The sequence below is a fragment of the Saccopteryx bilineata genome, chromosome 6, assembly GCF_036850765.1.
Source record: "Saccopteryx bilineata isolate mSacBil1 chromosome 6, mSacBil1_pri_phased_curated, whole genome shotgun sequence".
NCBI lineage: Eukaryota > Metazoa > Chordata > Mammalia > Chiroptera > Emballonuridae > Saccopteryx > Saccopteryx bilineata.
In genome coordinates this window covers 203,984,811-204,011,396 of record NC_089495.1, presented here as the reverse complement: position 1 = coordinate 204,011,396, position 26,586 = coordinate 203,984,811, and the positions used below count along the sequence as shown (strand labels likewise).

The 26,586-nt window shown below is 50.0% G+C and overlaps 1 protein-coding gene and 1 long non-coding RNA gene across 3 annotated transcripts in view; both read right to left on the bottom strand.

The window, feature by feature from the left end:
• Positions 1–26,586, bottom strand: part of LOC136309011 (uncharacterized) — a 206,857-nt gene that overhangs the window by 6,819 nt on the left and 173,452 nt on the right. The gene's annotated exons all lie outside the window — the stretch shown is intronic.
• On the bottom strand, positions 18,572–25,410 carry LOC136308704 (BPI fold-containing family A member 1-like). Of its 2 annotated transcripts, none has more exons than XM_066236312.1 (9): positions 25,367–25,410; positions 23,825–23,981; positions 23,519–23,678; positions 22,073–22,180; positions 21,616–21,765; positions 20,663–20,747; positions 19,996–20,059; positions 19,556–19,630; positions 18,572–18,757 (listed from the first exon to the last, which is right to left on the bottom strand). In XM_066236312.1, exons 2-8 carry the CDS (start codon positions 23,964–23,966, stop codon positions 19,590–19,592), a joined length of 750 nt encoding a protein of 249 aa, XP_066092409.1. In that variant the 5' UTR covers positions 23,967–23,981; positions 25,367–25,410; the 3' UTR covers positions 18,572–18,757; positions 19,556–19,589. The 2 variants fall into 2 exon arrangements, with proteins under 2 accessions (XP_066092409.1, XP_066092410.1); XM_066236313.1 differs by lacking the exon at positions 25,367–25,410 and adding an exon at positions 24,706–24,827.

The window sequence follows — 26,586 nt, the reverse complement described above, 5'->3', positions numbered from 1 at the left end:
CTCAGTGAATGGTAAATGCTATTATTACTGTTGAAATAATATCACTGACTGTTAAGGCCCAATTCAGAAGGCAGGACCTGCATAAAGTAGCCTGACCTCTTCTCCATCTCAATCTGGTGTCCTTTACCCTCCTGGGAGTCTCAAAGTACTAACTACTTCCTCTCCTAGAGCTTGGATGCCCCTCTTCCTTGAGAGATGTCCATTTTATCCATCCATCCATCCATCTATTCATCATCCACCCATCCATCCATCATCCATCCATCATCCATCCATCATCCATCCATCATCCATCCATCATCCATCCATCCATCATCCATCCACCCATCTATCCATCTATCCATCTATCCATTCATCATCTATCCATCCATCCATCCATCCATTTATTCATCTGTCTATCCATCAGCCATGCATGCATCTATGCATCGATCGATCCATCCATCCACCCATCTATCCATCCATCCATCATCCATCCATCCATCCATCCATCCATCCATCTATGCATCAAAGCATTCATCCATGCATTCATCCATCTATGCATCCATCCATCCATCCATCTATTCATCCCTCCATCATCCATCCATCCATCCATCCATCCATCCATTCCTCCATCCATCCATTCATTCATTCATCCATTTACCCATTCATCCATCATTCATCTTTCCATCCATCCATTTATTCCCCATTCATCATCCATCCATCATCTATCCCTCCCTTCCTCCTCAACTCTCCCTCCCTCCCTCCCTCCCTCTATTCATCCATCCATCCATCCATCCATTCATTCATCCATCAATCCATTCATTAATCCATCTATCCATTAAACCATCTATTACTCATTCACTTACTCAGCCCATTCTCCTCTAGTCTCTCTTTCCACCCTTAGTCCCATCCATCAAAATTGAATTTCCACCCAACAGCCTGAATTAAAAAAAATTACTCAGATCTTGTCACTCCCCTGCTTATTAAAACTCCCCAAAGGCCTCTGCAGCTCTTGCATGAAAATCCAAGCTCTGCGAGGCCCCGTGTAGTTGGCTGCTGTCCACCCCTCAGCCCTCATCTCTCATTGCTTTGCCCGTCTCTCCTCTCATTCCTACCTCAGGGTCTTTGCACCTGTTGAGCCTCTTCCCCAGGAGTGCTCCTCTCCCAGGCCTTCCCCTGGCTGGCTCCATTCACCAAGTTTCTGCTTCAGTGTCCCTTCCTTGGAAAGGCCTTTCCTGGCCACTCTGAAGTAGATTTCTTTCTCACTGCCTGCTGACGATTGTCCTCACTAGTCTTACTCAAATCTGAAAACCCAGTCTCATCTGAGGCACCACAACTCCATGGATGCTGTATACCAAGAACGGGGCCAGACCACAGTAGGAGCAGGTGGCCAAGAACTGGCTGCGTAGCTCTTGGGTCCCTCATGTGGAGGTACTGACCCAGGTCGAGGTGATAGAAGGATCAAGAGGGCAAAGGAGACAGCTGTGGTTCTTCCTCCCCCCCTTTCCCAGCGAGGAGAGCAGGGGTGTTTGCCCCTAATGCCTGCAAGAGGGAAGGGGCTTTCCAGGGACCATTTAGGGGCTTGAGGGTTCCTGGCGTTGGGACATGGAACATACTGTATTCTCATCCTTGCCTGAGACGAACAGGCTGATGAGTTAATGGTGTGGTGGGGAGAGTGGCTTCTGTGAGTGGGACATGATAGACCTTCGCACCCTCAAGATGGGGTCAGAGCTATGTGTGTGTTTCTCCAAGGGCCGGGTGTAGACCCTGCAGGAGAAATCTGGTCTGAGGCCGGTTTAAGATCTTCTCAATATCATCGCCCCCTGGGCAGGTGAGGAGAGGGTGCCAGAGAGCCGCGGGCTGGTGGTGGCACGCAGGGTGGCCCGTTTGAGAAGCTCTGTCCTTATCTGAGGTCACAGCCTGAGAGGCCTGGTAGGGAGGTTAGAAAACACCTCCAATGAAGGTGCCCATGAGACTCAGCTCCACACGGTTCTCATCTCCCCAGAGAGTAGGGAGCCGTCTATCAGTCAGGGGAAACCTCTCTCGCCCATCCATCTTTCCTCTCCCTCCTGCCAGAGATAGAGGAAAAAGGGGAGTGTGTGTGTGTATGTGAGAGAGAGGGGGGGGGAGAGAGAGAGGAGAGAGAGAGAGAGCCTTCCCTCCCCTGTTCGTCTATCAAGCTGGCCCGTTGGAGCCGCAGCCATGTGGGGAGGAGAGCCTGATGTTCCCCTGACGGGGGACACTGGGACACAGCAAAGTGGCAGAGTAGAAAAGACCATCCTCAGCCACCTCTACTGAGGCGCAGGTTGGAGAAAAGGGAGGTGTCATCCCATTTTCTAGATAAGGAAGGTTCCTGGAGAAGGGAAGTGACTGGCCCAAGGTCCCACAGCCAGAATATGTGGAGCCAGGATTTGGACCCAGTTCTGGCTGAGTCTGGAGCCCGCACTCTGCGCCTCTGTCCCAGCCCACCCGGTCCCCTCCAGCGGGGACGAGGGGCACCCTCTTCTGAGGAGTCTGTGGTCCTGTAGAAAACCGGAAACGGTTTCTGAGGACACGGCAGGGCTGGACAGGCGGGAACCAGGAGGCCTCGCACACGGTCACTGACTCGAAACTCAAGAAGGAAGCCACCTTGAGGGACTCATCTGAGTGGCCTCAAGTCCATAATTTAAAGATGCCACCCAAGATGCCAGCAGAATGGCAGAAACACTTCACTTCCTGTGGTCTGGTACCAGCTTCCGGAGAAGTCCTCAGGGGTCCGGACTCAGCAGAGGAGGGTGCGACAATTGATTAGCAATGTCTGCCGTGAGCAGTAGAGACGCTGCCTCCTGCCTCCTTGTTGAAGACTTTGCATTCCTTTGCAAAATAGCCAAGAGATAATAGGGAGGCGAGGAGATCTCTGGACAACATGGAGTTTGCTAGTGCCTTCGGACAAGTCTTCTGATCTCTGGGCCTCAGTACCCCTAACTGTTAGATAAGGATGTTGGGCTGCTTGATGCGGTGGGTCAGGCTGACTTGGAAAACCTTGGCTTATAGCAGAGGGAGCTCAGTAAATATGCAGGGAGGCATGGCCTGTTTCTGGAGACAGATTTGTTCTTAGAAAGGCTCATACCCATTGACCCAGGGCCCGTAGATTCTGTGTGAGGGAATAACTACCCAGTGGTGTGGGAAAAACGAACTGTTAGGTTGCTCCTTGAAGCATTATGTCTATATAATAACCCTAAAGTGGGACCAGCTTAAATGTCTAGCAACAGGGGATTTATTAAATAAATTGTGGGCCATCAGGCAGCTGTTCCAAAAATATATAGAGAAATGTATTAAAGACTCTTAGCAGGTAAAAAAAAAAAAAAAAAAAAAAAAAAAAAAAAAAAAGAGAAAGAAAGAAGCAGTTTCTTCTATATTTTATTAATTTTTTTTTTAAATCTAGAAAAAATACTGGAAGGAAATGCATCAAAATGGTAATGATACTTATTTCTTGGTGGTGTCATTACAGGTGACCCTTACCATTGTTTTGCATTTTCAAAAGTTAAAAAAAAAAAAATTCTTATGCCCTGACTGGTTGGCTGAGTGGTAAAGCATTGGCACGGTGTATGGATGTGCCAGGTTCGATTCCTGGTCAAGGCACATAGAAGAAGCGACCACCTGCTTCTCCACTCCTTCCCCTTCTCTCTTTTACTTCTCCTCCTGCAGCCATGGCTTGATTGGTTCGAGCACATCAGCCCCAGGCTCTGAGAATGGCTCTGTGGAGCCTTTATCTCAGGCACTAAAAATAGTTTGGTTGTGAGCATGGCCCCAGATGGGCAGAGCATTGGCTCCAGAAGGGGGTTTCTGGGAGGATCCTGGTTGGAGTGCATGCAGGAGTCTGTCTCTATTTTCCCTCCTCTCATTTGGAAAAGATGAAAAATAAATTCTTGCGCTGAATGAGATCAGCAAACAACCCCATGTAATAGCTTGGAAACGAGTAAATAAAAGCTGGGCGAGGACAAAGGAACTGAGAGCCTCATTGCTTTCCCAGCGCCCACCCTCAGCTCAGGATTCCGGGGGAGCACTGCGATGACAGGGGTGACAGGCGCAACAAAAGCCCAGTCACGCTCGTCCCGGAACCACTGGGAAAGAAAGACAGAAATCGGACCTGGAGACTCACCAGGTGTAATCCCTCTTTTGTGGGATAGGAATAGGTAAGCTTTAATGCAAACAAAGATAAGCTTTACTGCCAAGCCAGACTACTGGGTTGGGTCATGATCGGGGTCAATGCAGGCAGAGGGCTAAGCGCCGTGATTCCCATCCACTCGAGCAGCGTGTGATCTGGTGGAGGTCGGCTGGGCCTTCGTAAGTGCCTGAGCGAAGGGAAACCAGGCGGAGTGATGTGCGTTCCCCCATTCTCTCTAGTAACTCAGGACTGTGGGCACAGACAGACAGACGCCTCAGCCGGCAGGTCAGTTGGTCAGTCAGCTGACTGTGAGCCACACTGTGTGTGGACCTAGCTCTGGGTGCCTTGGACAGAGCAGTGAGCAAACGAACCACCCCATGCCCTCCTGGGACTCACATCCTCCTGGGAGCCAGAGAGGGAGCCAGAGAGGGAGCCGGAAACGGACAGAGAAATGTAGAAACACAGAGAGCCCAGTGGTCGCAGTTGTGGGGACAGAGAACAAAGAGAAAGAACATATATGGGAGGGCGTTGTGGCAGCATCAGGGCAGCGTGAGGACTGCATGCAGCTTTAGCTTCCGCTGGGTGCCTCCCCCAGCGCCTGACACACACACATGCACATGCACACACACACATGCACACTCACACATCCCCTGTGGAAGTCTCTTCTTGTTTGACTTTCACATTTCACACGCTTGACTTTGGGGAGACAGTGTGGCGGGTTAGTTAGGTATTAGGGGAGGGGCCGCCTGCGGTGTGGAACAGGAATGGCCCTCCCTGTCCTGAGGGCTCCCTACCTGCCCGGCTGAGCCTCCAGCTCACAAGTTCACCACTGGTCCCTCCATTTCACAGATAAAGATGGAGCTCACACGGCCACTGGGACAAGAGGCCAGGATTGGAACTCTGGTCCTTCCCACTCCAAAACTTGTGCTCTTAATTTTTCAGCCACCGTCTCTCAAACCCCTGCCATCTGAGTGCCACCTTCCCCCTGCCGGCCACATCCGCCTCCACATTCTGCAGTATCTACTAACCCTGGAGGACTGCTTACTCAACATATATTTTGGTAAAAGGAATTACGTTTGAAAACTTAAATACCCACTTGATTTCTTACTTCTAACCAAAGATTCTATAAGCCTACCAAAGTGAAAAAAACAACATCGCTTCCCCTAAAACAGGAGGTGACAACGTGACCCTGGTGACAATAATTTATATCTATGATTTAGCCTAATGAGCATGCCCTTTGCTTGCACTCAGCCAGCTAACCCCACGCTGATGCCTGGAGGTGGACACTGTTTTTGGATGAGCCCCCTTCAGGGAGGCGAAATACTTTTCCTTGAGTCACAGTGAAAACAAACAAATGCGTTGTTGAGCTTCCTCAGCCAGTGCTTGTGCTGGGACAGGTGTTCTAGGTGCCCTGGCATCCGGCCGAGCCTCTCCTATGGGACGAATTGAGGAAGAGCAGGAAGGCCAATCACTGCCGCCCACCGTGGGAGGAGGCAGCCCTGCTTCTGGGAAACTGCACCAAGCTACCTGTCATGCGTCGGGAAATGCTTGGGGCTCTTTCTGTGCGCATGCGGGAACCCAATTCCAGCTCTCTTTCCTGATGGGCGGTGCAGGCCCTGAGCCAAGTGTGTCCTCGAACCTCTTTGCACTTTTTCTGGACGCGCGACCTCCCTGGACTGCAAATGTCTTGCTCTTTGCTTATATGGACTTCCCTGGGGCTGGGAGGGGAGGCTGGGGACCCAGCGGGCACCTCCCTCAAAGTCACCCACATGGCATTAGGTTCCTGAGCTAACATTTACTTGCTTAGTCACCAGAGGCAGATGAAGGTCGGTTGCGGCCCTGAGCACAGAAGAAAATATTGGGTACCTTAAAATAAAGAGGGAAAATAAAAATACATGTTAATCATATTTTTAAATAAATAAAAAATATTATGTACTATTAATGTTTTATTTCCAATAAATTTTAAATATAATATATGTATAATATAATTAATAATAGCATAATAATAATCACAAAGTTTTGAACTAATAGTTGAACATATGTAAAAGTATAATTAATGACAGTATATGTGTAACAGGAGTAACAGTAAGAAATTTGAACAAAAAAATAGAATTTTACTTGAAATTAAAATGACAAATGTGAAAATATTTAAATAATTTTTTTCTTGCTTTTTGTTTTGCAAACTTATTAACTGTCTGACAGAGACAGAGAGAGGGACAGATAGGGATAGACAGACAGGAAAGGAGAGAGATGAAAAACATCAGTTCTTTGTTGCGGCACCTTAGTTGTTCATTGATTGCTTTCTCATATGTACCTTTACTGGGGGGGGGGGCTCCAGCAGACCGAGTGACCCCTTGCTCAAGTTAGCGACCTTGACCTTCAAGCCAGAGACTTTTGGGTTCAAGGCAGTGACCATCGGGTCATGTCTACAATCCCACGCTCAAGCCAGCAACCCCATGCTCAAGCCAGGAACCTCATGCTCAAGCCGGTGACCTCAGGGTTTTTGAACCTGGGTCCTCCGCGTCCCAGTCTGACCCTCTATCCACTGCACCACCGCCTGGTCAGGCTCCCTAACCCTTTCTTATGAAAGTTTTCAAACAGAGCGCAGGCAGTTTTACAGGTAACACGGTCCATCTACCACCCCTCCGACTTCCTGGTCTGATGCCCTTTCAACCCCCCTGCTGCCGTCAGTGTCCCTCCCCCTGAGCACTTCAGCTCGGGTGTCAGGACCCAGAGTTCGACACTTGTCTGCAGCCGGGCTTTCGGCTCAGAGAGGGCCCCGGGTGCACCTTCCTCTGGCCACCCAGAGTCTGATTTCATTCTGCCCAAGATGAGTCCTGTGCCGCCGGGGAAGTGGACGCCATGCCTGTCCTGGCCCTCGAGGTCTAGGCCCAAAAAAAGTTGGTGATGACATTGCTGAGGCAGCTGGGGACGGGAGGACTTCTGAGGGTGACAGTGGAACTGAACATTCAGAACGGACAGACCCAGGTGGCCGGGCACCTTCCGCCTCTCCCCCGAGGGTCCCAGTGCTCCGGGAGCCGCACAGAGACGAAGAAGCAGAACGACACGGAGCCCAGTGGGACTATCGCTGTAGATGAGACCGACAGCGCTGCCCGAGAGACGCGCCTTCGGTCATTCCTCCGAGTTCTCTCTGGGACCATTAACATGGTGCTGCGGACTTGTCCGGCCTATGGGCTGCAATGGAAGACATTGCAATCAATACACAATGAAAAGCACAGGTCTTAAGTGTCCGTTCGCTGAGGTTTGACAAGTGCACATGTCTGCATAAGCCAGACCCCCTACTAAGAAGCTGAAATTTGTGAGCACCCCAAAAGGTTCCCTTACGCCTTTTCTAGTCAATTGTCCTCTGACCCTCCCACCATGGGAGAGAGGTCTGGTTTGTTTGTTTTTTTAATGACCAATGATTAGTTTTGTCTGTTCTTGGTCTTCATGTGAATGGACCATAGAGTCTATAGTGTCTGGCTTCTTCTTTCACTCACCCTAACGATGTTGACACTCATCACGTGGTTGCCGCTGTGGAGAGGTGCTCCCTTTTCGCGGGCGCACAGTATATTCCATTGTAAGAGTACATTACAGGGCGTTTATTCATTCTTCTGCTTCCTGATGGGCACCTGAGGTATTTCCAGTTTGGGGTTATTATGAATACCATTTCTAGTGAACATTTTTAGACAACCCCCCCCTCTTTTTTTTAATAAGTGTTTTCATTTGTTTTGAATGGAATTGCTGGGTCACTGGGGAGAGGTGTGATTATTTTATATAAAAAACAACAAAAAATAAAAACGCCAGAACTTTCCCCAAAGTCATTATACCATTTAACACGTCCGCAGTTCTAGTCGCTCCCCTACCGCACCAGCACGTGGTGTGGTCGGCCTTTTTAATGCTAGCCCTTCTGCTGGGAGTGTCAGGGCCATCTTTTTATAACGTCTGGCTCCCAATGGCTCGAGAGAAAGTCCAGCTCTGAGCTTTAGGTCTGAGCCCCCCTAAGGTCCAGCCCTTCCCTGTCTAGCCTTGCCTTTTCCATCTCCCATTTATTTTTTCTACTCTATCAACCTGTCGTCCTCCCCCCACCCCCATGCAACAAGTCATTCATTTTTCTCTGCTTTTACATTGTCTGGGTTTTCAGCCTGGAATGTGCTCCCATTCTAACTCATTTACTGACATCACAATTGTCTTTTTAGGCTTATCTAAGATGTTGCCTTCTCCAGGAAGCCTTCTTGGACATCTCACTCAGAGGAAGTCACTCCTTCTTTAGTGCCATGAGGGTCCTTTCCAGCCACTTCTCCTGCAGCTCTGATCACACTGTTCTGTAACTGTCTCACCCTCTAGACCAGTGTTTCCCAACCTTTTTTGTGCCATGCCTCACCTTAACCTTTCTAAAATTTTTATGTTCCCCCTATGTAACATATATAATTTTTAACATTAAAAAATTGATTTGTTCACTTAATAAACATAAATGATAGGTTCTAGGAAGAAATCACTATGAAATTGTTAACAAAACACAGTAAGTAAAATTTCAAAACATATAATGAAAAACAGAAATTTAAATTCCAAATAATTTTAATACAGATTTTTCTATATTAATTTATTATTTAAATTTAGTGTGATCCTTGCGCTTGATGCTTGCTGCACAGAGATTTTATATTAGGTTCCAATTTGGTTAGCTTTAGTCTCAAGTCTCCACGTTGTGTTATATCCAGCCGATTTCTTTTTTTTACCAGTAAATCATTTACAGCACTAAATCCACATTCAGCCAAAAATGAAGATGGAAACGGTAGCAATAGTTTTCTTGCACATTTGGTTGAATTTGGGTATTTGATTTCTGTTTCCTCACAAAGCCATGCCATCGCTCCTTTGATATTAAATAAAGCTTTAACTGACTCATCATTTTGCAATTCTGCGAGTTCTTCTTGATACTGCATATTTGATATAGCAGACAAATCCACTAACATTGGCTGCATCATCCATGTTGGGAAATCAATTTGTTTTAAATCAGAAAATCTTTCTTTTAAATCAGCCAATAGAATATTCAAATGATTGACAATAACAAGTAAAGCAGTATCAGTTACTTCACATTTTTGGAGCCAATGAAACTGTTTAAAGTTTTTGTTGTTAATATGTTTCTGGCATAACTCAATATTGGTAATGAAACCAAATATTTTTGCTTTTGCATCGACAAGAGTTTTATTTGTTCCTTGAAGTTGCTTATTTAATATATTTAGTTTTTCAAAGATATCGGCTAAATAACTCACAAATGCTTTACCATCTATTGTTAACAGATACTTCATTTCAGGTTTCTCGCTTAAAAAAATCACTAAGAGTATCAAACAGTTCCATAAATCTTTTCAAACAGTTTCCTTTAGATAGCCATCTGACTTCAGTATGAAGTAAAAGTCACACATGGTCTTCATTTTATTCTTCACAAAATAGCTTGAAAAGATGCTCACATTTGGCACTAGCTTTAATAGCATTAACACACTTTATTACTGTATGTAATACTTCATTCAGAACAGGCGAGATGTTTTTAGCTACCAAGTTTTCCCTATGAATAACATAATGCACAAGAATCATTTCTGGATTCGCATCTTTCATCAATTTTAAGCAGCCATTTTTCTTGCCCATCATATTGGGAGCACCATCTGCAGCACAAGATGTTATATTTTTCATTGGTATATCATTGACATCTAAGTAGTTTTTTAGCTTATTATATATATCTTTGGAGGTATTGGTGCTTTCTAATCTTTTACAGAACATTTCTTCAGCAAAATGTCCTTTATCAATATATCTTACGTAAGTTATCAATACTGCCTCACTGTCTCTCAAAGTTGATTCATCCATTTGCAAGGAGAATTTTCTTGTTTTCAGCTTTTCAATAAGTTGTTTTTCAATATCCTCACTCATTTCGTCTATTCTTCTGCTAACAGTATTGTCACTGAGTGGCATAGCTTTTACATCTTTGTCATCTTTTTCAAGAACCGTTTTAAGAAATGCTGATATTGACGGTTTTATTAAATTCTCTCCTATAGTGTGATTTTCTCCAGTTTTAGTGATGAATAAAAAAATTTGATAACTAGCCTCAAGAACATGATTATTAGTTGAAGTATGAGCAGTAAATAGAGACTTTAATGTTCTTTTTTCAAAATTTTTCTTTAAAGTTTTAAAGTAACTCAAATCTGAATTAATATGAGCACTATGTTTCACCTTCAAATGTGCCTCAAGATAACCTCGTTTCATTGATTCGTTGGTCAAGCTTTGCTGGCAGAAAAGACAAAAAGGAATCCGCTCATTGTGAACAGCGGGTATGAACCCAAATTTTAAATATTCCTCCGAATATTGACGAGTTTTTTTCTTGCTTGCACCACTCATTTTACTATGGGCTATAAGAAATAAAAATAAGATCAATTAAAAACTAATATTAAAATATGTGTTAAAATATATTCAATGTGACATAGAGTAAACGTATACTAAAAATTCATATTTATTTAAATGTATATAACACATTTACTACACTACCACCGCAAATCAAAAGGTATCTATATTTTTTCCACTTGACAAAATTTTCTGGAAAGTTATGCTTCTAAAATTAAAATTGTCGTGCATGCACTATTATAGCCCCAATAATATTTATAAAATATTATTGCTTTCTAGCCCCATGCAAGAAGTACTTAATAAAGAGTTTAATATTGATAAAAATAAAATAAAATACTTACCAATTATATCTATACAATATATATATGTATATTTATTAAATCAACGAGCTTTTACAACAGTTTTGACTGACACTTATTTCAAATTAACACCAACTGAATGATGTGAAACACTACAGAAGTTGCGATGGGCCAATTAGGTGAGAATAACTGCGTTGTTTAGCGAGTTTTTAAAAACGTCCGGGGTTCCCTGCGGCAGACAGCACGCTCCGCGGTGAACCCAGGACGAAGTTTACTTGACGACGCCAATCACCCAGTTGATATTTTGGTCTCGTCAAACGAAATTATACTTAATAATTATTTACTGCAATTATTTAAGAATTGCATTTTTTGTTAAATTTGGCACCGATATATAGCACTGCATTTAAATGGCCCGGGGCGAAAGAGTTAAAGTCGTGTCGAGTCCATTTTCAAATTGCCCCCCTTAACTATCGAATTGCCCCCCTGTGGGGCGTGGGCCCCACATTGGGAAACACCGCTCTAGACTGTGAACTCTGGGAGGGAAGACACCCGTCTGATTTACCTCTGCGTCCGCAGCACCCGGTGTGGGGTCTGCCCATCGTGGGAGCTCGGCCTTCATTCAGCAGGATTGACAGCAGCAGCAGTGGCGACTGGAATAGCCGCTGACATTTGTCACACGTGTGCTGGGCCCTGTGTGAAGCACAGCAACCCCCTCACTTAACGTTTATCACACCCTATGGGACAGAGCTGTTACCATCCCTGTAACAGAGGAAGAGACCGAGGCTCCGAGAGATGAAGAGGAAACAGCCGGGGCTTGTTCTAGGAAATAGCCAGGGCTTGTTAAAGCTACAATGTGTCTGGGCACCTTCCTACCATTCAGGCTTCTGCTCAAATGTCCCCTCCTTGGAGGGGTCCTCTGACACTTCCTTCCTGCACTCTGTGTCTGCAGCCTTACAGTCGCCCCACTTTTTGACCTTCTTAACCCCCATCCAGCCAGCAATGATCTTTTTTTACTTATTCATTTATGTGCATATTATCTGCACCCCACTCCCAACAGTGAGCTCATGAGAACAGGAAGCTCATTTAAATTTGAATTTTACATAAAAGACGAATACCTTTTTAGTTAAGTATGTGCCACGCAATATTTGGTACGTACTTGCATGAAACACAACTCATTGTTTATTTGAAATTCAAACTTAACTGGGTGTCTTATATTTTTGTTGGTCAATCTGGCACTCCTACTTTAGGCGCCAAAGAAGCACTGAATAGTGTAGGACAACTTGATGTGATTGAGGGGTTTGGGGAATGGTGAAGGCATTTATAATCAGCACCCAACTGGAGAATCACCAGCATTTAAAGTAATTTAAAGTAAAAATGAAACGCAAATGTGCCAGGTTTGGCTGGATGCTTGTGAATTGATAACCGCTGGCAAAGAGTTTGGGCTCCAGTTTGACTTACAGGATTTGAACCCTGGATCCACTGCTCACAAGTTGTATGCTTAGCAGCCTCACCTCTGTGAGAGTTAAATAAAATCCTGTGTTGAAAGGACTTAGCAAGGGTCTTGGCTCACCTTGAATGCTAAATAAATGTTATTCTTGGCCTGACCTGTGGTGGCGTAGTAGATCAAGCCTCCACCCGGAATGCTGAGATCGCTGGTTCAAAACCCTGGGCTTGCCTGGTCAAAGCACATATGGGAGTTGATGCTTCCTGCTCTTCCCCCCTTCTCTCTCACTCTCTCTTCTCTAAAATGAATAAAATAAGTAAATAAATAAATGTTATTCTTCAAGATGACTGCTGGGTTGCCATGCAATATCGCCCTCTAGTGGTCATAGGACATATGTGCGAGCGCCGGCGCAAGGTTAGGGTCCTGGAGGTCCGGCTCAAGGTATCCAGTCGCCAGGCTAGTTGGGTGTTGGAGGACAAGGACTGGTCCCCAAGTTCCCTGGCTTCTAGTCATCCACAGATCACCCCCACAATTTCTGCCACATACCAGCCACCGTTACCTCTATTAACCAATGCTCCTTTATTCCCTTGTGAACTGTGTCACTGTCTTTAAAGAAATCCATCATAAGAGGAAACGGTACAATGTTCAGTTCAAAGCCCCAACATCAACTTTCAGAAATAAAAGTTGAACCACGAGTAGATACAGGTAAAACAGAAGAGTGTCACGTTTCCCTAGGTAATGCAGCAAGAAGAAGAATTGGATGATTCCCTCTCTCTCTCTCTCTCTTTCTCTCTCTCTCTCTCTTCCCTCCACCCCCATGATGACACGAGGCTCAAATAATGTGCTGGAGACGCTAGGCCAGAAAATAGTTGACATGGATGCTAATACAACAGCTGTGTTTCCTGAGCCCTGACGAGGGGCCAGGCACTGAGCTAGGCGCATGCGTTACATGCATTTGCTAATTGAATCCCCACAAAACCCCTCTGAAATGGGGGCTTCTGCAGACAAGGAGACCGGGGCTCAGACTGCCTGGCTAGCGCAGGGTGTAGGAAGTGACGCATGCGTGCTACTCCTCAGTCTAGCCCTTAATAACGTCCTGCCCGTGTGCCGGAGCCCCCTGCGCTGTCTCGGTGACAGTGGAGGTCGGGCATTCCGGATGCTGTAGCTCCAGAGCGGAGCGTGGAGCGAACGTGTGCGTGAGGAATCAGCCTTCACTGTGTTTGGCCCCTGAGCTATCAGGGCTCGGGCCGCGCAGATTGACTGTTTCGACTAATACCACAGAAACATCCCTTTTCTTCTTTTCTTTTTTATTTTATTTTATTTTTTTACAGAGACAGAGAGAGAGTCAGAGAGAGGAATAGATAGGGACAGACAGACAGGAACAGAGAGAGATGAGAAGCATCAATCATTAGTTTTTTGTTGCGACACCTTAGTTGTTCATTGATTGCTTTCTCATATGTGCCTTGACCTTGGGCCTTCAGCAGACCGAGTAACCCCTTGTTCAAGCAAGCGACCTTGGGTCCAAGCTGGAGAGCTTTGCTCAAACCAGATGAGCCCGAGCTCAAGCTGGCGACCTCGGGATCTCGAACGTGGGTCCTCTGCATCCCAGTCCGACGCTCTATCCACTGAGCCCCCGCCTGGTCAGGCCCTTCTTTTTTTTAAAGTGAGCAAATTCTGAGACATTATTACTGAGGACGATTAGCAGAAGAATGACACAAGGAGTTGGAAATAGGAAAAAAGACTGAAAGCAGGTAGCGGAGAAACAGTTGAGGGTTTATGATGAAGACTTGGGAAAGAAGGAGTCCAGGAGAGAGTAGAGCCGGGCCCTGGTGAGTCCGGGGGGGGGGGGCAAGTGGGAGAGAGAGCAAGTCAAGCTGCTGAAGTTGGAAATCAGTGGTCAAGCAGAGACGCGGAGCATGTCGAGCAGGTCGTAAGGGGAGGAGCTCAAGTGCGTTTTCTCCTCTGCACCGGCTGACATTTAAGGCACATGTGGCTCGGAATGGCTGGTCGTTGTGAATGACCTGCCTCCCTCTTTTCTCCTGCGGGCACCTCAGCTGGCTAGGACTCCGGGCTTGATGGGGCCAGTGCCTGCCCCTCCGTGGTCCAGAGGGTTCATGGTTATGGCTAGAACCTCGGTCTTCACTCCCCCGCTGGACTTAGTCCAGCTCACTGACAATCTCTGATGTTTGCCCTGCTTGTTCGTTGGAGTCTTTCGTGGCCTCTGTAGTCTATGAGAGTGAGTGCCATGGGATGAGGCCGGCTCACAGAGCCCGGGATGATGTGCTCATTGAAGAAATACCTCCCAGATTGCCTCATGTCTTTGGTTATTTCAGGAGTTCTGAAAAACTTGGTTCTGACAAAAAAAAATTTTTTTTGGCCATTTTTCTCACTGCTTTTATGTAGGAGAGAATTTTCAGAGGTCTGCCACCATTTTCACTGACATCCTTTTAGAGTGTTTTTTAAAGTGTTAAATATGTTGTCACTATTTAAAAGTCATCAATGTGCTCTGATTAACCTGCCACCTCTCAGACTGTTCTGTATCCAGGGGAGTCTTAGACTGATTAGCTAGGAATTGAAGTTGCCCGGGGAGAGGAAATACCCGTCTATGAGCTACAGGGAGTCCAAGGGAGCAGTGGGGAAATGGTCGGTCCTGAGATGGGCACAGGTGTGTGTGTGTCCAGGCAGGAGTGTGGTGTGGCACCTGAGATGGGCACAGGTGTGTGTGTGTCCGGGCAGGAGTGTGGTGTGGCGCCTGAGATGGGCACAGGTGTGTGTGTGTCCAGGCAGGAGTGTGGTTTGGCGCCTGAGATGGGCAGCGGGTGTGTGTGTGTCCGGGCAGGAGTGTGGTGTGGCGCCTGAGATGGGCAGCAGCTGTGTGTGTGTCCAGGCAGGAGTGTGGTGTGGCGCCTGAGATGGGCAGCGGGTGTGTGTGTGTCCGGGCAGGAGTGTGGTGTGGCGCCTGAGATGGGCAGCGGGTGTGTGTGTGTCCGGGCAGGAATGTGGTGTGGCGCCTGAGATGGGCAGCGGGTGTGTGTGTGTCCAGGCAGGAGTGTGGTGTGGTGCCTGAGATGGGCACAGGTGTGTGTGTGTCCGGGCAGGAATGTGGTGTGGCGCCTGAGATGGGCACAGGTGTGTGTGTGTCCGGGCAGGAATGTGGTGTGGCGCCTGAGATGGGCACAGGTGTGTGTGTCCGGGCAGGAGTGTGGTGTGGCGCCTGAGATGGGCACAGGTGTGTGTGTGTCCGGGCAGGAATGTGGTGTGGCGCCTGAGATGGGCACAGGTGTGTGTGTGTCCAGGCAGGAATGTGGTGTGGCGCCTGAGATGGGCACAGGTGTGTGTGTGTCCGGGCAGGAGTGTGGTGTGGCGCCTGAGATGGGCACAGGTGTGTGTGTGTCCGGGCAGGAGTGTGGTGTGGCGCCTGAGATGGGCACAGGTGTGTGTGTGTCCGGGCAGGAATGTGGTGTGGCACCTGAGATGGGCACAGGTGTGTGTGTGTCCGGGCAGGAGTGTGGTGTGGCGCCTGAGATGGGCACAGGTGTGTGTGTGTCCGGGCAGGAGTGTGGTGTGGCGCCTGAGATGGGCACAGGTGTGTGTGTGTCCGGGCAGGAATGTGGTGTGGCACCTGAGATGGGCACAGGTGTGTGTGTGTCCGGGCAGGAGTGTGGTGTGGCGTCTGAGATGGGCACAGGTGTGTGTGTGTCCGGGCAGGAGTGTGGTGTGGCGCCTGAGATGGGCACAGGTGTGTGTGTGTCCGGGCAGGAATGTGGTGTGGCGCCTGAGATGGGCACAGGTGTGTGTGTGTCCGGGCAGGAGTGTGGTGTGGCGCCTGAGATGGGCACAGGTGTGTGTGTGTCCGGGCAGGAATGTGGTGTGGCACCTGAGATGGGCACAGGTGTGTGTGTGTCCAGGCAGGAGTGTGGTGTGGCGCCTGAGATGGGCACAGGTGTGTGTGTGTCCGGGCAGGAGTGTGGTGTGGCGCCTGAGATGGGCAGCGGGTGTGTGTGTGTCCAGGCAGGAGTGTGGTGTGGCACCTGAGATGGGCACAGGTGTGTGTGTGTCCGGGCAGGAGTGTGGTGTGGCGCCTGAGATGGGCACAGGTGTGTGTGTGTCCAGGCAGGAGTGTGGTGTGGCGCCTGAGATGGGCACAGGTGTGTGTGTGTCCAGGCAGGAGTGTGGTGTGGCGCCTGAGATGGGCAGCGGGTGTGTGTGTGTCCAGGCAGGAGTGTGGTGTGGCGCCTGAGATGGGCACAGGTGTGTGTGTGTCCAGGCAGGAGTGTGGTGTGGCACCTGAGATGGGCACAGGTGTGTGTGTGTCCGGGCAGGAGTGTGGTGTGGCACCTGAGATGGGCACAGGTGTGTGTGTGTCCGGGCAGGAGTGTGGTGTGGCGCCTGAGATGGGCACAGGTGTGTGTGTGTCCAGGCAGGAGTGTGGTGTGGCGCCTGAGATGGGCAGCGGGTGTGTGTGTGTCCGGGCAGGAATGTGGTGTGGCGCCACGGTCCGGGGGCAGCAGGACCGATTCTGATGGTCCCAGGTGTGTGAGCCTGAACTTATTCACCTGGATTCTTGGAGCCTTAACCACGGAGGACTGTCAGCCTTGACCTAATACCTGCCCCCAAAGGACATGAAGGTAGCTAATGGCTGGATCTCCCCGAGCCCAGTCAGGTCCTGATGGCTGGTTCCCATTCAGAAAGGCCCTTTGTACTTCAGGTCACGAACTAGATGGACATTCACAATGCTCATGCAGCTCTTTATGGAATCTAACGCCTCATCCTGAGCTCAGAGGTATCCTATTTCTGTGTGTGTGGAAGATGCTTCCTCCCGTGAGTCCTCACCAGAAGACACATGCTGGTTCCCTACAGTTAACGTTCTTGCCGTCCTGAACTCTGGGACTGTCCTTGCACAATGCCATGTTGGTTGGTGGCAATAGAGGTGCAGACAGACAGTGGTGGGTCTGGACACGATGTCACATATTTGGCAAAGGTCAAGAAGCACCAGCCTGAACCTGCTCATTTTCACAAGGTCAATGGCGTCTCCCAAAGAGCAAGGGGCAAGGTTTTTTGTGAAGCCTGGGATGTCTCAGTCCTTATTTGCCCTTCGTCACTCTGTGACCTTGTGCGAGTCATTCCCCTGTACCCCGAGGCTCAGTACCTTCACATGCGGAGTGCAGGGGCTGGGCTAGCCTTCGGAAGGTCTCTAACAGTGAGAGCATATCTGTGTTTTATTGGAAGGGATAACCTTCCCCATCCTGGGCATCTGTGTTCTTCTTCCTTCTTGCATTCAATTTTTTCATAAATTGTATCGGCATGAACAGTCTCAACATCCTTAGTCCCTTCCTCTCCTCAATTCCTTTGAATCAGTCTCCCTTCAAAGCTCTGACTCTCATCCGAGGCACCAGTAATCTTTTCATACGCAGCTCCCACGAGCCGTCTCTGTCCCTGCTCTTCTCCAGCCTTGCAGCCGGGAACACTTTGGACCAGTCTGTCCTTCCTCCTACACTTCCTTCGTGTCGTCGTTAGCATCCCCTTGCTGGGAGACCAGAAAAGAGGCCAGCGTGGCTGAGTGTGAGAGAGCGGAGGAGTGGTCGGTGACTCGTGTGTCCGTCCGCTTCTTGGGCTTTCCCTTGGGGTGTCCCTGGCACTTCTGGACAGTGTGGCCGCAGCCAAAGGAGTCATCTTTCTGCTGGAATCAACGCCTCCTCCCCACGTGTCCAGTTATCTTTGGGCTCCCCAACCTGAGACGCGGACGGGAGTCCCACCTGCTCCCTCATCTATCCCGGTCTAGGTCCGCCTCCTGGACAGCTCTCGAATCTTTCTTTTTCACTTCTCGTGCGGTCGCTTCCTGTGTCATCATCACTTCTGTCTGGAGGGTCACGTCGACCCCTAACATCCTCTGCCCCTAGCATCCTGTCCACCCATTCTGAGGACCACGGAGCCGCCAGTCTGAAAACCACATTCATCTGAACACCCCCCAGTCCTGCTAAAGACCGTGAAGATCTCTGATGTAAGGTCCGACTCTGATCTCAAGGCTTCAACCACCCAGGCCGGGGCTCTTTCCATCCCATGAGCCCTCAAGTGATGGTAAAGAATGACAAGGAGCCTGACCTGTGATGGTGCAGTGGATAGAGCGTCAACCTGGAAACGCTGAGGTTGCCGGTTCAAAACCCTGGGCTTACCTGGTCAAGGCACATATGGGAGTTGATGCTTCCTACTCCTCCCCCCCTTCTCTCCCTCTCTTTCTCTCTCTCTGTATCTCTTCTCTCTATAATGAATAAATAAAATCTTAAAAAAAAAAAAAAAAAAGAATGACAAGGCCCCCTGTGCAGACGGAGAGCAGTTTTATTTGCCGAGGAACATGGAAGGTAACACCGGCCTGGTGGGGAAAGGGGAAGCCGTTTCCTTGGAGAGAAGGATACTCTGGTTCCCAAACACTGTCCAGGACATGGGCAGCCTTCTGCGTGTTCTCAGGTGCTGGGCAAGGAGTGGGCCGAGCAGCAGAAAATGAATCTGTTGGGAGACAACTCCGATCAGAATGGGGACGGGAGGTCCCTGACTCTTGTTGCTGTTGGCTCATCGTCAAACCCTCTAGAGCAGTGGTTCTCAACCTTTCTAATGCCGTGACCCCGCAATACAGTTCCTCATGTTGCGGTGACCCCAAACTAAAAAATAATTTTGGTGGCTACTTCTTAACTGTAATTTTGCTACAGTTATGCTTTGGAATGTAAATACCTGATATGCATTATGTATTTTCTGATGGCTTTAGGTGACCCTGCCGGGGTCGCGACCCACAGGTTGAGAACCGCTGCTCTAGAGAGAGGGGAGGAGGCTGAGACGCTGGGGTTAGGGGTTTTGTCTCAGCCATAACGGGAACCCAGGCGTGGGATCCAGGGGCCCCTTGTGCATGTGTTCAAGTGAGTGTGTGTCTGTGTATTCACAGGCACTTGTGTCTGGCGAGTTGGCATGTGTGTGCGTATGTGTGAGTGTGCTGTCGGGAAAGTGAGTGTCTCTGTATGTGTGTCCGAATGACCATGTGTTTGGGTGTGCACGCACATGTGCTTGTGTGCGCGTGTCTGTGTGCGTGCACCCATGACCATGTGTGTTTCTGTTTGTGACCGTGTTGTATCATTGCCTGTGTCTCTCCACCTCTGTCAGTGTTTCTGTGGACTTCCCTGTGCACAACTGGGCTTGTCGATGTGGCTGTTTTTCTTTCTCTTCAGATGTGACTGTCATAGCCCCCTGCCACCCCTACCAGGGGAAGAGCAGTAGCTTCCCGATTGATCCGGGGGATCTGGGAACAGCACTCACTAGCTCAGCAGAGGCCGGGTCCCTTCAGGAAGGCTTAGACCTTGATGACGAATTGCAGCCCATGGATCAGTTGGTCTGGAAAATGAAAAAGCCACCGCGGCTGATCTGAGTGATGGTCTCAGTGAAGGAGTCTGGGCTATTGCACACCCCTCCTTAAGGGAGTGTGAACTCTGGGGGTCCGGCCCCCTCTCAGGCCGGGCTTGGTGGGGCCGATGCCTTCTTCCACCAACCAGCCCAGCTGTTCTCGGTGTCGGGCTGGTGAGGGGGAGACAGGCTCTCTATCTCCCTCCACATTATCTGGATAATTCAAGGCAAAAAGAAACCCGAAACGGAGAGTGCTGCGGCAGGAGGACCGATCTGTCCCGCGGGGCGCAGAGACAGAGCTCCTCGGGGCGGCCCGCCCTGCAGAGGGGAGAGAGGCCTTGGAAGCAGATACTGACCGGCAGTGTCATGCACCAGGGTCATGTCCAAGCTTCCAAGAACGTTGTTGAGCAGAGGGCACACCTGGTCCAGAGGCAGAGAGGGGCGTTAGACGAAGTGGTACCTGAGGGGAGGCCTTGGGGGGCAGCGTCGTTGTCGGATGAAGTCTCTGGGGGAGATTTTCTGTCGTTTCTCTGTGCCTGAGAGCGCTTGTTTCTAAGCATTCTTCCAGGGAAGAGCTCACACTGCCACTGGGCAGAAGAGGCCCCGAGGGCACGTGTGCGATGTGCCCAGTCACACAGCGAGCCAGCGTTCCCTCTGGGACGTGGTGTCTGTTTCTAATAAGGTGGGCTGCCTGGGAGGGGTGACCTTCTGGTGAGAAGAGGCACCGATCACAGGCAGGGAGAGTGCGGTCTGCAGCCCTTGGAGGGGTGGACTGGGAGCTAGCTCCTCTGGGCCGGGCCGGGGCAGTTCAGCTGTAGTGTGGACATGCTCAGGGCCTGGCCCAGAGCAAGAACCAGTCAATGCAATTGAAGGATGGAAAAAAGGACCATGGAAAGATGGGTCAATGGACAAATAGATTTGGACAGAATTTACTCATCAAACTGGGAGGCTCAGAAAAGCTCATTCCAGGGGCCTCTTTCAGCCCAAATTGCTCTAAGACTGCCCCCAATTTTACCCACTTACGATTCTCTGTACCAGGCCAGGAAGGGTGATATGCAAGAACGGGGTGAGGTTATCCAGAAGGAGTTGAACGGGGAGGAGGCCAACCCTGAAAGAGAAAAGCCACGGGGTGGTGCAGGGGCTCAGGCCTGTGGAGCAGCCTGCAGGGGCCCTTGGGGCCTCACGGTCTCAGCACTAGTGGCTGAAGCAGAGCCCTGCCCATCCACACCCACAGGCAGGTGAGCGCCAAGGGGCCGAGTCCAAGGGAGTGACACCCTACACAGCCACGCACACCGTGGGACACGCAGGACAAATGCAGAGTTCCAGCACACAGTAGGCATCCCCTGAGACTTTGCGGACCCCACAGATGGATGAGCAGTGCTGAGTGTGTAGGGGTCATGAGGATTCCGGGAGAGGGGACACGTGAAGCATAGTGAGCATGTTCAGTAAAGGTTAGCTAGGGTGGGGACGACTCCTGTCCATCGTGCGTGACCAGTCTGGGGACAGGTAACTAAAATAAGTAACCCAGCTAGGCTCTGTCACTATTTTACCCCTGACTAGGACAAAACACATTCACACCTACTGTCTTACCGGGGGTTATCAATCAACAACCTCAACACAGGTCCATATTACAGCTTGGGGAAGTACTGTCCAAGGTCACATAGGAAGCCCTCCACCACTCCCCACGCCCTCTGGTAGATGGAGCTTGAACTCAGATCTCTTGTTGCCTGAACCAGTGCAAAATTGGTCAGCCCAGTTTAAGAAGGAATAAGTCAGTATTTACCCATCCATTTACTCATCCATCCATCCATCCATTCATCCATTCATCCATTTCCCTCCCTCCTATCAATCTTCTCATCCTTTCATCTTTCCACCCTTCCATCCACCCACTCATCCATTCTCCCATTGTTCTATCTTTCCAACCGTCATTCTATTTCATTTCCTCTGGACTGGTGAAGCCACCCCTCTGGCCTTACCCATCAAGCACGATGATTTTTATGTTGCCAGGGGGGTGAGTGCAGTCGCCAAGGATCAAGTGGATTCTCCCGTTTTCATTTCTGACAGCTACGATTTCTGCAGTGATGTTTAACTTCACATCCAACTTTAACAGACTGGTGACTAAGGACCTGCAGAGGAGATAGTGCCCCCACACGTGCCAGGAAGAGGAGGCTTTTCTCCTTGCCAGGAATGCTAGCATTGCCTCAACCCATCTTGCCCATAGCTCTACTCATGTCCTTTCCTAGTAGGGGAAGCCAGGGCTCAAAGAGGTCAGGTGAGTTTCCTGAGTGACTCCAGGTCTCTGGGCATAGCAGCGAACACACTGAACTTGGAAGCTCATGTCTGTTAGACTCCAATGCCCCCTTTTGACTACCCATGGCCGTGAGGGTCTCCTTTGGTTGGCCTCCCTCCCACCCCGCCCTGGGGCCCACTCACGTTTTTACATCGAGGCCCAAGTCCAGAGGGATGTTGACATACAGACGATGGCCATCAGGACTCTGCACGAGGCCAAGTTCCAGCAGCTGGGGACTCCGGATCTGCACACTGCCCGGGAGGTGAAGATGGAAACGATAATTCCTCAAGCCCAAACCTAGAAACCACTTTTAGCCCAATGGTACCCATTCTCAAAGGTGGAACTCCCCATGAGGTGGGGTTGGGGGAGATGGGAGGGCAGTGTTGCAGCAAAAACCACATGGGTTCTGAGTGGAATCAGTCTTCCTCAACCTCCGCACTCGGCCGGAGCCTGACACACCTGTGGCCTTCTCCTCCACTCCAGTCTCTGAGGCATTCTGGGATACAGACTGAATTAGATTTGTATTCTGTCTAGATTGCATTTGCATTCTGTGTGCCAGCCCAAAGCCTTAAAAAGAAAAGGGCTACTCCATATTGGTTGACTTTATGGGCTGATGAGCAGGTGAGTAGGTGATTAGGTGAGCAGATGTGTGGAAGAGTAAGAGGTTAGATGGAAGGAAGGATGGACTGATGGATGGATGGATGGATGGATGGATGGATAGATGGATGGATGGGTAAGTAGATGAGTGGATGATGTATGAGGCAAGTAGAGTAAGTTCTTAACAAACGTTCATGGGTAGGAATCACTCATCCAGCCGTGACTTTCAATGGCAGGGTTAATCAACAATGTTTACCCAGGAGACCAAGAAGCAGGGAGTCAGGGAGTGTGGATGGGGGGTGGAAGGACACCCTTCTGGGCCAGCCATTGTGCCAGGTTGTCACATCCTGGCCAGTCCTCCCAGCAAGTCTTCCCTGTGGGTACCAGGGCTTTACTTCATAAACAGAGAAACTGATGGGGCTGAGAAAGCCAGGGGGACATTTGGAAGTCAAACGAAGGTTATCTATCTGTCTTTAAGTCAGGGGCAAGCAGCTGGGTGGGCAGGAGTCTTGGAAACGGCTGTGACCTGGCCCTGTCGAGACTCAGGTTGGCCAGCCCACTGCATCAAGCTTCCCATTATTCCTTCTCGCTTAGCGGCTCTCAGATGTTTCGTGGGAAACACCATATTAGATCACTCCGTGGGCACCGCAATGACGGTGTGATTGAGGACAGTAGTTTACACTCTCCTGCTGACATCAAAGGCCACTTGTGTGCTAACGGGACTCCACAGATGTGTCCAAATTACCACGTTTAGTGAGGAAAACCTTGACTGTGGAATGAAGTAAAGGAGAATGAAGTAAATGAGAGTGGCTGGTTCATGAGGAAGAGGGTGGGTGTTCCCTGACGGACCATCCGTAAGGAGGGGCTCAGACTGAGTTCCAGTCTCCTGCGGAGACCAGATCTCTCCCTCCTTCCGGCCGCTGCCTGGGGTGACCAGATCTCCAGCGGGAGTCTTCCGGGGGACACCAAGGCCCCACGTTAGGGCTACTCACTCGACGATGTTTTTCAGGAAAGAGAGCTGGGATGTCAGTCTCCCAAGCAGGCCTCCAACCAGGCCACCTGAATTGTCCCTTCCCAAGTTCAGGATGTTCAAGAGTGGAAGATTTCTGAGATTATCCAGCAGACCTCCGGAGAGCAGGCCATTGCTGAGGGCTGGAAACGCGGAGAGGAGTTCTCAGCGGTCAGGTGTGACCATGTCGGCCCCTCAGCCCCTCTCCCCGATCACCCGGCCTCTCCCCCCACCAGATGGTCAGACACACACACAGCCCTGGAGAGGCTTGTCACAGATGCTCACTTACCACCTGTCAAGCTTCCAGCAAGATCTGTGGGCCCTGAAACTAAAGGTAGGACTGGATCCAGACCCAAGGGCAGCCCTTGCAGCTGGGCGGTGGTCTGGGTCAGCAGCCCACAGAAGACAATGAGGCCCCTGATTTGAAACATCTTCTCTCTTGGTGTCTGTGGACAGAATGACAAGGAACAAAGCAGCACGTATACCAGAGAGAAATGCAACCACCGCCTGCCCCCGGTCCCCGGAGCGCCGGGGAGAGAAGAGCCGTAGCTGACACTGCTCAGTATCGCGTCCGTGCCTGGCCTCAGCTGCGCTCGGCGCATGCGCGGACTGATTTCGTCTTCACCACGCTCTAAGATTGGGCGCTAATCCTCTGCATTGCCCAGGCGAGGAAATTGGGTCTCATGAGTGTAGGTAACTTCCCCCAAGGTCACAAGTACACATGGGGATAAGATTTGAAGCCAGTCTGACATAGAGGCTTCTGTTAAAATTAAGTGACCGTCAGACCCACTCTCTAATGGGACTTGCTTGCGATGGCTTACCTCAGTGCCCCTAGTCCCTGCTCTTGAGACAGAGCAAATAAAGACCTAAACATGCCCAGTGGCTGAGAAACTGAACAGTTTTTTGGTCCTGGTCCAGCCTGTGCAAGTCAGACTATCAGAGACTATGTGGTCATAGACACCGTCTTATCCAGATCAGTGCTGGGGAAATCCTAGGCCATTCAAAATCTTCATCACACAAGGAGAATCAGGGGACCAGAGAAGGGTAGTAAACTTCTCAAGATCACACAGCAAATCGATGGCAGAGCTGTGGTCGGAAGTAGGTCTCTGAACTTGGCTGCCTTTTGTATCTGTCTCCTCCCAGCTGTCCCCACCCTCCCCCTAGGCTTACTTGGCAACCAGGAAAGGTGTCCAGAGCCGGAGCTGGTACCTACACTTTGGAGGCGCCTGGCAATCTGGGTCAAAATTTCATCAAGGGATCATCTGTGATGTAGCCGATTGAAACTGAAAGGGCTTTTTGATCCAAAGAGCCAGTGGTGGCCTCTCTGGGGATCGGGTCCTCTGAATCTCTTCTGAGAAACAGACCTTGTATGAATCCACTGGAAGCTAAGGACCTTAGTTCTAGAAACATGCATCAAAATGCATGAAATCGGGTGGCTCTTAGGGGGTTTGTGGACAATGGCCTGAATCCACCATGGCAGCCTCAAGCTGAAAGTTATGCCATGGAGATTTTGACACAGGGCACAAAGCGCGTGCCCACGGGAGAATTCCAGTGGCATGCGCACCTCTAGCCACGTGCTGGCCATCGCCATCACACTCCCTCTTCTCCATATCTACAGTCCAACGCTTCTATACGGACATTACCGCTCTGTTAGGGAAGCAGAGTGAATGGCCGCCCCATGCCCCTGAAAATGGCCAGCGCTGTTTCTTTTAGAAGCCCCCCCCACCCTGCTCCATGAGTGATCCTAAAGCCTAGTCAGCCAGCAAGGAGCCTGGCACCCCTGCCGCCCCTGCCAGAGCCGCAGAGCGGGAGCAGAATGCGCAGGCCTCACCTGGGCTTCGCAGAGGTCCTGGCGGCTGTCCTGGTCACCTCTCCCCTCTCCAGCTCGCTTCTGCCAAGGGAGGCGGCCTCTTTTATAGCGTGGGGATAAGGAAACGCGCAGCAGGGTGGTGGGATTTGGGAGAATTGAGAATTCCGCAATCTGGTGATGCCTTTCAGGGATCTCCAAAGTAAATAATTGCCAATCATATTAGTAGGTGGAACAGTTAAGCCATTTGATCGACAAATTAAACAGAGGAAAACCTGAGACAGGGATGTTACTCAAGACTTCACGTGGTTTTCATGAGTGGGGCTGAGGCCGGGGACGCGCGGGCATGGTAAGATGGTCAGAAGTGGACCGGGGTGGGGGGTGTCAAGCTTGAAACACGCGGAGAGGCAGACACCTGGAGCTAAGGACCCTTGTCCCAGAAACATGCATCAAAATGCATAAAATTAGGTGACTTTTAGGAGGTTTGTGGATGCCGGCCTGAATCCACAATCGCATGCCTGGTTCAGTTCTTTTTCTCCAATTAGAGGACTCTTGCTCCCCAAGTGACAAAGAGAGTCAAGGTGCCTCTGATTTCCCTTTATCCGGGGCCGTCTAGTCTTACGGGAACCCTGGGAAGGAGGGGTCGCGGCTCCTGCTTTGCAGAGGAGGAAACCGAGGCCCCGTGGGGATACGTGCCCCCAAAGACACGGAGAGGACCTGGCAGAGTGAGGGGCACTGCTCATTGGATGCTGGTAACAATACGAACAGTGTCAACGGATAACACGGAACCCTCTCTGCCCGCCGGGACCGCGTGTTCCTCACAGGCAGCATCTCAGGAATCCTCGCAGCCCTGCGTGAGGTGGGAGCGAGTGCTCCCACTTTCCACAGGGGAAACTGAGGCTCAGCGTGGGAGAGGACATACGAAGAGTTGCGTGGTGGATGTGGGCCTGAGCCATTCACACTCTAGCCCTTCTCTGAATCACCGTGCTGTACATTCACCTGACGTGTATCTTCTGATTTTTCCCGCATCTGTGAATTTCCTGCTGGCCTGACATTTCGCTTCCCTGTTCCGGGAAACTCCTGCCAGGTTCTCAGGCCCGGGGGATGCTGTGACATCCTGGGTTCTACCTGTACCCTTTCTTCTTCCCTTCCTCAAATGAAGTAATAAGGCATTTGTCCCCACAACTCGGGCCCCTGGAGTCTATTTTGCAGATGGAAAGACTGAGGCATGGAGCAATCTAGGT